This window comes from Aplysia californica, unplaced genomic scaffold (assembly GCF_000002075.1).
Source record: "Aplysia californica isolate F4 #8 unplaced genomic scaffold, AplCal3.0 scaffold00628, whole genome shotgun sequence".
In the NCBI taxonomy this organism is placed as follows: Eukaryota; Metazoa; Mollusca; class Gastropoda; order Aplysiida; family Aplysiidae; genus Aplysia; species Aplysia californica.
Window position 1 is genome coordinate 363,459 of NW_004797898.1, and position 12,827 is coordinate 376,285.

General features: G+C 39.3%; 2 protein-coding genes across 2 annotated transcripts in view; one reads left to right on the forward strand and one right to left on the reverse strand.

The window, feature by feature from the left end:
- Positions 1 to 2,096: 2,096 nt before the first annotated feature.
- LOC101856839 (peroxisomal membrane protein 11A) overlaps positions 2,097 to 12,827 on the reverse strand; it is a 13,149-nt gene continuing 2,418 nt past the window's right edge. Inside the window, exons 2-5 of the mRNA XM_005107762.3 lie at positions 9,992 to 10,113; positions 9,045 to 9,208; positions 6,724 to 6,885; positions 2,097 to 2,366 (exon numbers count right to left, since the gene is read on the reverse strand). Of these exons, the coding sequence (XP_005107819.1) occupies positions 2,187 to 2,366; positions 6,724 to 6,885; positions 9,045 to 9,208; positions 9,992 to 10,113 (628 nt within the window). The 3' untranslated portion in view covers positions 2,097 to 2,186. The remainder of the gene's footprint in view (positions 2,367 to 6,723; positions 6,886 to 9,044; positions 9,209 to 9,991; positions 10,114 to 12,827) is intronic.
- Positions 11,387 to 12,827, forward strand: part of LOC101856605 — a gene marked incomplete in the record, with an annotated part of 17,612 nt that continues 16,171 nt past the window's right edge. The window contains 1 exon segment of the mRNA XM_013087716.2: positions 11,387 to 11,391.

Sequence of the window (12,827 nt, forward strand, 5' to 3'; positions counted from 1 at the left end):
ACTAAGCTGTTGATATGAAGATGATTGAGAGGAAAAAAAGGACAAGCAGATCTAGTCAAAATTTTCCATTTTCATCTTTGTCTGTCTTGACCAGATATTCCGTTTTGAGAGTTAAAAGTAAAATAATTTTTCTGACAAAGGGCCACTATCATACACAGCTGTAGAAGGAACGAATGGAAATAGCCCACAGGACCACATGGCAGAAACACAGTTGTCCCCAGATTTGTGAATACTCCTCTTTTCATCCTGTAGTCTCACACCCACACAAGCATAAAAAGCAAAAAATACATATCATACACATGCATGCATGCGTTTTGTTGTGTTTACCGACTCGGCATAGCTAAATCAGGATGTGACATCCGTCATGCAGCTCCAGAATGAGGCATTGCGTCGCCTCACAACAGATTACCGACACATTCCCACAATATGAGATTTAAAAAAACAAACAAACAAAAAAACACAAAAAAACCCCCCCATTTTGATTAACATGATACAGTGTAAAACAATAACAAATAGTACAAACATACAAACACCCGTTCGACCAACAACATGAGATTAAAGGTTTGAGTGGTTGTGACAGTGACATTCAGATTATGGCCAACTCACATGCTCCCATTTATGCTTTTAAAGATGTGAAAAGAGTTACAACATGACTACTTCTCATTGATAATGATATTGTGTGGTATGGCCAGGATTGAATGCTTCTGAAAGAATTTTGAGAGCAGGAACCTCTGACTACTCAGTGGACTGAGTCAGGTGGACAGAGTAGGAAGACTAATATAATATATTATTTAAGTCAATAAATCGTCTTCTACTCGAAGAGAACTGATCTCTAGATCTAGACTTCCTTCCACTGCTGTGAGAATCCAGAGAAGAAAAACCTGATAAGACTAACATAAAAGGCTGGTGGGGTTAAAAAGAGCAAGAAGAGAGTGGGAGGAATTTGATTTGTCAAGTTGGATCTCTCCTAAAAAAAAATGGTGAAATGGTATGGGTTTAACGCCCCTATCAACACTATTAGGTTATTTAAGGGGCGGGACCTACTATTTTAACGTCCGTCTCCGACAGGACCGAGCCAAGTGGGAAATTCGTGTAAAGTGCCTTTCCCAAGGACACGTCGGACCGAGCTGAGGCTCGAAACCCCGAACCCGCAATCTCACGATTATGAGTCCGGTAGCGTAACCACTAGGCTACCGACGCAACCCAATATCTCCTTCAGTTTCTTGTTCAGTTGTTTGTTCGAGTAAAGAGAAACACATCAACACAATTATGGCAATTTAGTGCAGGGAAAAAGAAAGACAGACAGAAGCAACAGAGGAAAAGTTAATAAGCAGAACCTGGCAGTAGCAGTCTCCATCCACCCTCCCTCACATTTCAAATAACAGGAGCTTCTCTAGCAGAAAACAGAAACTCCTAAAGCTTGCTTCAGCAAGACGTTCTCCTTTTGCAGCTCTAATCAACATGGGGTACATCCTCAAGATTTAGTCTGTAGACAGTTCCGCAACCACAACTGCTTTTGATTAAGTAAGAGTTTTACAGCACTTGTAACACTATAAGGTCAAATAAGTGCCGAAGATTAGAGGTGTTGCAAGAGAGTAACAAACATAAAAAAAGGATTAGAGATATTTAAAGGATGATACATATTTGATAGAACAGAAGGAGCAAACCACAGCAGGCACCTGCCAACCACCCATTCCACTACTGGACGGTGTCATCTCCCACAGCCAGCACTCTTTAAAGTCACTTACAAACACATACTTTTTATCATCTTTACAGCCAAAGAACCAATCAAGCTTGATATTCTTTTGGCAATCTGTCAATAAATTTTAAAAGTGTAAATACATCACCAGGGCAGGTTGATTCTTGTGACTAAAGTCTAAACAAAATCCTGTGACCACACATCTAGCCACATTCATTAGTCGCTTGGTACAAATAAAGAGAAGTAAATCAAAGCGATAAAGGTCAATTAGTGCTGAGAAAGGGCAAAACAGACAGATGGAAACAACAGACGGAGAGTAAAAAAGTATGATCCACCAGTAACACCTTCAAACCAATCAAATAACAAACAGTAGGAACAAAAAACCCCCAAAAAGTCACAAGAGCTCCAAAATATGGAAGTAAAATAATCCCTTCAAGCCCCCTTAAAAATTCAACATCTGTTTGTTCAGCCGCGTAGCCGTGCCTGCTCATACATCAGGCTGGAAAGGTCGGACATGTTTCTCCCACTCCTGAGTGAAGCCGATGACAGAGGAGACAACCCCACAGACAGCAGCCACGCCCGGGCTCACGTAGCGCAGTCCTCCCAGGGGGATGAACAGGTCACAGAAGTCACGCCAGAAGTTCATTCTCACCGCATGCATGTCCAGCTGAAATGTGGAAGGGTGGGCACAGCCGGGCACAAAATGCGCTTGAATATTGAGTTTGAGAAAGGAGAGCCACAACAATATGATAATGATTGTTAATTGCTGGGAAAAAGAAAGAAAATTTAGTTTTAGTAAAGGTTTTAGGGCACTTGCAACACAATAAGGTCAAATAAGTGCCGAAGATATGTGTTACAAGAAGAGAGAAAAGCAAACACAAAAAAGAAGTAGGGATCAGGACGATAGATGTTTAATAGGACAGAAGGAGCAAACCGCACCAGAGAACCCGCCAACCACCTGCAAACGCATGTCAGACAGAGACAACAGAGGGAAAAGTTAGGGCCCACCTTCATTGCAGAAGACGAATTCAGTAATAAAACTAAAAGTGAAACACAACGGTATATAAACAGGCAATGGACGGACAGATTTATTCATGGATAAAAAAGAACAATAGACAAACAGGACAAAAGCAGATGGAGAAAAATATGTATGCATGTAAAGGTAAAACAACACAGTATTATTTTACTTTACGATGGACACACAGAGTTGCAAAGTGTCAGACACATATTATTATATATCGCTGTTACTATTATCAACACATTCCATCGCTATTGACAAGAAATACCTATTTACTGATGGATGAAAGGAGCAGGATATCTTTTCAAAGGATATAGATCTATCTCACACTTGTTCAGCCGGTCAGATTTTTCACCCTTTAGTCCAGCACTTTTACGGTTATTTCCCCTGACCGAGCAGTTCAAATGCAGCAAGGGAGTAATTATTGTAACATAAGGTGTCTTCACAGCTGACTCATTTAGACTAATAAACAAGAGAGTACGGCGTTATATTTACTACCTGTTCCTCATGATGGTGGTTTGCTACCACACACAACTCCAGTCATGACTTTTGTTCCCCTGGGAGGCTAAACATGGGTTGCCGAGGCCAAGATTTATACGGCCCTCCCATGCTCCTAAATGGCCACAAAGCCAACCTTCGTGAAGGAATTGTGAGTCCCACAGAGTTTTCCCAGTGTTTTGGTAAAGACAACGTTGTTGATCCTCTTCTGCTTTACTTCACCTCTCAACAAGTTTAAAAGGGACCTTACATATTCACCGTTTGGACGTTTGAAAACTGGTAAGTAAAAATCAGTTACTAGCTCCCTCGTGTTATTGTTTTAAATTAGTTATTCTTTAAAATGAGCACAATATAAAGAAAACACACTTTATTACTCCATTGTCTTCTTATTCTGATGAATAGTTGATAGTATTAGAGCATGAGAGAAAGCTGTGTTACAATAAATGTTATTATTAATATGAGGAGACTGAAATCCTTTATCTACGTGGTTTTGTCATACCTGTATAAATTACTATGACAGAAAGAAGTAAATACAATATATGAACAAGATTAGGTTTTTGGCTCCACCTTTATTGAAAGTATCAACCCTTCTTTTTGCTTCTTATCTAAATGGTGTACACAGACACTGATAGTTGCCTACTTTTTGCTTTTTACAGATACCAGGTCTCCAGTATGCATACTTTTGGAGAACACATGGATAATCTCCAGTCTTTATGTCGCTTTTGTGGCAGCAAGATAGGGGCAAAATCTGCCAAGCCTAAGGACTGTAGTGCCTACAGGGATTCTATCTGGACAGTTCATGCCATCAACGTACAGGATGACGTTCCTGGCCAGCACCCAAGCAAGATGTGTCAGAGGTGCTACAGGACAATGCTCAGTTATTGGGAAAAAAGATTATATTAATGATGGCTGACATGCCTGCAAAGAGAGCTAGAGAAATCTCTTGGGAGCCCTACAACAGTGAGTGTAACCAATGTAGTACATGTAGAATGTCTCAGAAAAAAGGGATAGGGGGTCGCAAAAAGAAGCCAGATTTTTCACACAATGAAACATTTTTACTTTACAACTTAAGCCAGGATAATATATTTAGTTCTCTTTATGATAATAGCACTATCAGCTTTTTACCCAAGATGAACAAACAAGAAAAATGTCATTTTAGTCTGCGGAGCATGCCATCATCCTTTAAAGAAAAGTTTGAATATAGATTATTTTCGTCCTTTTTTACACACCATGTTGTCAAAACTAAGTGTAACCACTATTTTTGTGCGGTGTGTCTTTCAGCTATTTTAAAAATGTCTATTTCAAATTCAGTGCCATGCCCCACCTGTGATATAACAAATAAAACTTGAATCAGCTGAGTCTATTTTACTTGGACAGCTTCATAATTTAAAAAAATCAAGTGCAATCTCATGTTTACATTCTGTAAGATATAAAGAGTATGTATCCCATTCTTGCTGTCTGGGTGAATCTACACCAACATCCCAAGCTAATACTGATATAATGTCAAAATCAGAGGACTTTTCTTTTCATTCAAGTTCAACAGCTCCTGGTTATGACTGTTTGTTAACTAGTACCCCACATAACAAAAATGAAATGTGGACGCAAGTATTTCTCCTTTCAAGATCAACACATCTGTTTCAGTTGAATCTGTAGTTTCACCATTATATGTAGATGCAAGTACATCACCCTTGAAAAGCAACGCATTGGTTTTGCTTGAATCTATGACAGAATGTAATTTACTGGAGAAATCTGTACTTGAACTACTAGACAATGAGCAGGCCATTTATTCACGTCTTACAAAGCATAAAATTAATACAGAGGATGGTGATATGTTAGTTTGCCGAACAAGGGGACAACCATTGTGCTTCACACACTAAACTTAGTAAAGCCTCCTACAAAATCACTACTTGCTAGGTCGCCATTAAAGAAGTAAAGGTCAAACAAACTAGCTAAAATTAGGACTTTGATTTGAGGGGATAAAGATTCAGGTAAAATACAACACATCACAGATTTAAAAACCATCAGAAAAGCAGGCAGATGTCAGCGAGGCAGAAAGTCTTACAGTAGCAAACTTGTCAAGTGTCTGTGGTATTTCTTTCAAAACACACACAAATCTTTCTTGGACTCAGTACAGAAAAGCAACAAAATTTCTCAAAGACAAATTAACATTCCAGTCAGAATTATACTTATTTCAGGATATTTTCTGGAATATTTTAACATGCTCAAAATATTGTGTCCATTACTTGTCTTTTATTTCTATGTCCGCTCAGTTTATTATTGCTGTACAAATGCTATTTATACGAGTATTCGGAGTGAAGTCTGAAGCTTTCTTTTATCATATAGTTCTGCCAGTCTTTCGTGTGCAATATTCTATGTCAGCAATAGAATAATTTATACTGAAATTGGAACAGTTTGCATAATGAATAAATATTTTAATATATTTTGTTTTGTCTTCTTGTTATTACCACTAATGTGATCCATTTTGGAGTTTGTGTATGTGTGTGAAGAGCTCTTATAAACTCTGGGTCAAACTTCTTAGCATTAGGTACCAGATACCTCAAGCAATGTGCCATCTGGTATCACTTTCACTGAACCCCCCCCCCCCCCCCCCGTAAACTACAGGGAAGTTGAGATAACAATCACAAGGTAATAAATCTCAGACCTTGTTCTAACTCTTTTCTTAACCCTGGTAGCTTCAGCCCATTCTCCTTTCCTTTAATTTCTTTACTGCAAAGGCACAACGTGGTTGGGAAAAGAGAACTGGTCAGTGGAAGTCTAGACTTGGCAGGCTGAATACTTTCACTGAAATCTGAGCACTGGGGAGCTTCCCCCACTAGGGTCTCACACACAGTGATTGAGTAATGAACATAGTACTTGGGAAAACTATCCTTGTGAACCAGAAAACTCTGTAAAGAACAGAGGACACAATTGAAAACGAACAATTCCCCTGTAAAGTTAGCTGTGGAGGCACTGAATTTCTTTCTTGTATTAGAGCCACCGGGAACACCTAAAACCCCATACAACGACAAGAAGAGGAGAAGAGTAGATCTAAGAGCTTGGTTTAGTTTCTTTGAGACATAAAAAGAGTGAAACTATTGTAATAAATGTGTAAAGAGAGAAAATTATAAGATGGAAAGTGGCGGCCATTTTGTTTTTTAAAGAAAAGAACAGGAAGTTCTGTATTGCCTCAGGGGCTCGATGGTTTGCCAGGTATGATAAACAAGGGAAATAACTAAAGAATCCAAACTGAACAAGTGTGTTCCTATTCAAATATGCCATCAGTCAAACATCCCATTAGAAAAAATTGAAGGCTCCCTTCTGTTGAGTTCTATGGGTGATGAAACTACCCAATAAAATACGAAACGACCCCCCCCCCCCCCCTCCCAAAAAAAAAGGCAAACTGTAATAGATTTCATGAACATTTTGCAGATATACAATAAAATATTATCTCTGAGATTAACAATTATTTTTGACTGCCCCAAAAGTGCCACCCATAAAAAAATCGAACCTGCAACTGCCTGGGTATTTTGGCGTCTGCTCCATTCTCCTTGCGGTGTTTGTCCAGTTGATTGTGAACCCGCTCAAACTTGATCACATCCGATGCACTGGCGGCAGCGAGGGCAACCAGCCATGCTCGCAATGACCACTGTGTCCAGAAGGCATTATCCACCTGGTTTTGAGTACAATGAGAACCACATCAACACAACAATGGCCACTAAGTGTAAAGAAAAAGCAAAATAGACAGACAGAAACAACAGAGGGAGAGAAAAGTAGAACCTATGGGTGACATCTTCTAACCACCCACACTATTATTATTATCCATCTGGGAGAGAGAGGTATATACTTACACACACCATTTTTAATGATAGTTTAACCGTTCTTATCTAAAAACTTGTAGAGGGAATCTCGTGTCCTTGAGCAGTACTACAGTCAGAGACAGACAAACAGAAACACACATACACAAACACACACAAGACGCAATGACATAATATAGAAACACACATAGATAAATGCACAAACTGAAGCACACACAGATACACGAATGCCCAATGTCACCCTGACCAACCCCACTGCCCCACACACACACAGACAGACACACTTACATGTACCAGTAGTGTTGCCGAGACCAGTTTCACTGTCACACACACATGTGTCATGACATGGTGGAATCAGGCTTTCGTCAATTTTTGGGCGTGTAGAGTTATTGGTATCAACCTAAAGTTTGTTCATTTGTCTTGCTTTTGATTAAAAAAATATCCATTTATTTCGAATACAAGTCGAGATACAGTATTTGCAAATGAAGGAGGTGGGTGTCACCTGGTTTCAGAGGTAAAATTAGTGAGAAATGGCTGCCAAAGACCAGTTATAATTTCCTTTTAACTTGAGAGTCCGTGGGAACTGAAAAATTTACATTTTTTGTGCCTTTAATCAATGTTTTTCAGTAAAATCCACACAGAAATGTGTTCTTTGTAGGCATGAAAGGTGTTGAGCCCAAAAAACAAAAATTTGATAAAAATCGACAAACCTGCGGAAAAATGCCAGTTTCTTCACTCTGATTATTTAGAGGGGCGCATGATTTCGCCATGCTGCCTCACATATACATACAGATGCACCCACATACACAGACATGATGTTACATTGACAAGTCATACTTCCTATGCACATTCAAACTGACAGACAGGCAGACACACATACACACATAATCTAGTATTTGCGTTTGTCGAGGGCGCGACCCGCGAGTCGCTGTCGCGATTTTTGCATTTTTCAAAAACAAACAAAAAAAAAAAGAACAAAAAAAGACACCACTTGGGAATTACAAATCGAAAAGTTTTTTTTTTTAAATGTAGGATTTTTCATAACATATTAATCATGTATTTTGATAATTTTAAGGTGTCCACGTATAGTTATTTTCATACGAAGAATATAAGTACATTACATGCTATTTACATTGCTGTTTCTCTTTCATTGTCCCCTCTTTGTTGTGTTTTAATTGGTATATTAATGTTATTGTTATTGTTCTGATGTGTTGTTTTTCAATCTTTTTTGGTGTTTATATAGAATAATGTCATTTAATTTGATGTTGTTTCTACCTTTTTAAAATATAAATTAAATGCGTTATATGAGAGCGTGTCTCCACCAAAATCAAATACTGACACTGGCAGGCCCCTTGTGTGAGATTCCATAATTTACATGATATAACATTCTGTACTTTTTCTTGAATTCGACACGTTTAGGGTTAAAACGGCCAATCTTCGGATAGGAGGACACACGCCCTTACTTGTTAATTTTTGTGATTATTTATGCGCTGTTCTAATTTTGTGTTCATTCTGTTGTGAGACCTTTCTTTTTCACATTTTTACACTCTGCGTGGCTATAAATGATATTCTGGATGCTTAAAACAGAGTTACAGAGCACAACAACTTCTGGTGCTTTAGATTGAATTACCTATATCAACATACAATGCTATACGTCGTCCCATAGAGTTGAAAGATTGAAAATTAAGGGCAACTTTTATAGAAAGTTTTTGCCATTTTTTGTGGCAACTTTTGGGAATTTTTGCACCAAAAAATGGCAACAAACGCAGATGCTAGCATAATGCATTCAATGGTGTTAGTTTGCCCAATTCCACAGCAACACACACAAAGAGACACATATTCATGCAAATGTGGTGTTATATTGATAAGTCCCACTGCCCAACATAAATACACAGACACACAAACAGAAGACACAGACACACACACACACACACGTACCTATTGTGTTCCCCTGACTCCTAACTAGTCCCACTGCCCCAGATTCACATACACACAGGAAGTTACACAGCGTTACCTTAACCAGCCCGACTTTGGCCAACCACAGTAGGTGGTCCATGAGCAACCAAATGGCCTTGAAGCTGTGCGATGTGACGGCCAGAACCATGAGAGCCGTCTCAGGGATGGACAGAGAGTCCAGAGCCTTGTGGGCCAGATCCACGCTGTTGCCAAGCCGGAACACTGCAGCCAGGAACACGAGGAAATACAGAAAAAAACAAACTTAATTTACACTCAACCACTTCAACTCAGTTCCTTTAACAACACCTCAAACCAGTTTTGTTAGTGACATTTCAATATTACAAGGTCAAAATAGGTTTATAGCACTGCTGTTTCTTACAGGGAAAGGGATGGAAGGATAAGAGGAGGGAGAGGGGAATGAAAAAATGCTGGATTGGAATTCGGGTGCACTTTTTTTTTGGTAGGGGGGGGGGGGGGAGAGGAGGGGGGGGGGATAAAAGATTAGACTTGAGCACCTAAAGCCTTGTTGGCAAGATCCATAATGTTGCCTAGATGAAACACCGCAGCCCAGACACAAATCACAAAGACAAACACCGATATAACCCTGTTCGTTAATAATGGCAACGTTAATCTTTTGAAGGAAAAAAGGTTAAAACAGGCACAAAATAAAGGATAGGAAAAAATAAATACAGAATAGGTAAAAACAGGTATAAAGTAAAGGGTAGAAAAATATGTTAAAAGGATAGTACAGATTCAAAGTACTGCCGCTCCTCACAAAGGATGGGGAAGATAGTGCGGTGGGATGAGGGAGAGTGTATGTCTTGTGGGGTGTGGGTGGGTGGGGGGGGGTATAAAAATAAATCAGAAAATTGAAATTACGATACGTAAACTGAAGGTTGAAGTGTCCAAAAAACAATAATTTAAAAAAATAAAAAATTACAGAACAGGGCTCAATTTCAATTACTAAGGTTCCATGCAGAATAAATGGGAAGCCAGCAGCCTTACATTTCCGAGACAAACTCAGTGCACTTTCCAGTTTCCTCAGTCGAGCCACAACCTCTCCCTGCACATCTGGCGAGCCGTATGTGAGCTGCCATAGTAGAAGTCTTGACCCATATTGGACAAACCTGTGGACCGACAGTAAATACACAAATGAAATTTGAATTGCATTCAAGATGACAACATAAAAATAAAGGACGCAACTCTTTTATTTCTACCAATGCTGAGGTCAATCTGCAGGTCCTCAATAAATTTCTGAAGGTAACTTATGTGATATGCACTACAAAAATAAGGCTCTCATTAAAATAATCAAAGTGAAAAAAAATGGCATTTTTCTGCAGGTTTGTGAATTTTTATCCAATTTTTGTTTTTTGGCTAAACACCTTTCATGCCCATTTAAGAAAACATTTCTATGTGAATTTTTGAAAAACGTTGAATAAAGGCACACAAAATGTCAATTTTCAGTTTCAACGGACTCTTCAGCAAAGGAAATAACAAAGGAAATTAATCTTTGGCAGTCATTTTCTCACTTATTTTACCTCTGAAACCAGGTGACCCCACCTCTCTTCGCCAAATCTTGACTTGCATTCAAGATAAATGGATATTTCTTTCCATCCAAAGCAAAACAAATGAACAAGCTTTAAGATGATACCATTAGCTCTACATGCCCCCAAAACAGTGAGTAGAGACTGATTACACTGTGTCGTGACACATAAAAATTGCAGAGGGCTAACTTCTGTGTCTTCTCTCACCCTTTTAATAAATAAATAAATAGCTTTCATTTTTTCACTACAAAGACCAATTTTCAAGAAATCATTTGTAAATGGTACGGCAAAGTGGTAAGACTTTATCTCTGCACGACATCGACATTCACATGTAAAGTCTGAGCAATCAACAAAATCAACAACACATTAATTACTCATTACCGTGGAAAGGACCCTCTTCGATTTCACCAAAATGAACAAACCAACCATTCATGCACACAATTTACCAAAACAAAACAGTGGTTTTAGTTTTGTATAGTGATATAATGCAGATACCATCATAAATAAATGAAAATAAATCTATTTGTAATACAAGTGATTAATTGAAAAACTGGGTTTAACAGCCTTTTCAATACTTTATGTTATTTTCTTAAAAGACATAGGATCTCCTATACATAGACTATCTCTCATCCACCCAACTAAGTGTGAGGAAAGAAATGGAAACCCTCTAGGCAATCTTCAAATGGGAACCATTGAACTCGTCACACAGTGAAGTCGACACAGCTGAAAAACGTGTGGTGAGTTCATCAAAAAAACTAAAAAAGTATCCAAATAACAGTGAATTCGTCACACCATTTCCTCCATTTCAACAACAGTTGGCAAAGTTCGGCATTTGTGAGTAAGATATTTCTGCTGTACTAAGTTGCAGTCAAACTCAGATACAACAGGACAGACGGGACCGGCAGTTTTTCCCTGTAATAAGTGAGTCCTGTCATAACCGTTATCAAGGGAACTTGGAATGTGCCACCATGGACTTCGAAGCTGCTGCATTGGCTGCCTTACATACACACAGCCTTTCCAGAGGTTGATGTGATGTTTGTGGATGCTTCTTTCATTGGGGGCAAGCAGTATGGCATCACATGCAGGGGCTGGAGATGCAAATGCCTACCAATATGACCCAGCATTCCACAGTTGTTGTCGATGGCTCCTGGCACTGCCGTTTCCTTGGGAGAAGATACAGCAGTCTGGCAGAGTTGGAAGGGGAGGCTGCAACAGAACGGCAGTGCCACCCCAGCACCTACATACGCCAAACATGGACTGAGTCAGAAGATTGGTCACCTCCCAGTTGGTCCTGTTTCTACAGAAACATATGGACCAACTATGACCTGGAGGGGTGGCATCGTCGACAGAACTCCAAGGCTTCCAGTGCAGAAAATCTTAACCTGTATCCGATGCTGCAGCTACTGGCAGAAAAATCCAGGCTTCAACTTGTGACCAGAGGATTCCAGCTTCTGAAGGAGTCAACAATCATCAGGCGCCAAAGAGCTTATGCCAGGACTACCAATGTCAACCTCATTAGGACCTGGGATCGCCTGGTGATTGGGGAGATGGCAGCCCGCAAGTTCTGAGAGCTACCAGCCATTATTGCCATACAGTAAGGACATGCACATTTTTAACAGGTTTTTAAATATATTGCACCCAAAAAGGTGTCCATTTTCTCTTTAAAATGTTGAAACAGAAAGTACAAAGGCTGACATGCGTTGATTTTGACTGAATTTATAAACTCTGGTTTTGTATTAAAATATTACTAATTAAAGGTTAACATATATATATGTGAGTTTGCCTGCCAATCCACAGTGAACTCCCCACACTTTTTGAAAAGTTCAAGTATGTGACGAGGTAACTGACGTGATCACTGGAGGTATGTGATGACTTCAGTGTGTGACGAGTAACTGGAAGCCCTTCCAATTAGGGTTAAGGTTATGATTTAGGGGTATGGGTAGCCTACACTATTGGATAGGGTACAACATCAGTTAGAGTTTGGAAAACTATTCCCATCTAACTCTCATATTACTACCCGAATCCAGCATGCGAACAAACCAGTTTTGTTAGTGACATTTCAATATTACACGGTCAAAGAATGCCGCCCTCAAGACAATGATATGCATGTTCAAGAAGAACATTTAATAGATCTAGTCTGATACTAAAACAAAGGTAGCAATATCGCAATCTTGTCTAGCATTGCTTAGCTTTGATAGAATTCTGTTTGAATGTCATAGAAGATAAACGGCTCATACTCTACTTTCGCAGAGACAGTTTTCGGAAAGGAAGAGGCTAGCCGTACTTAATGACGGCTA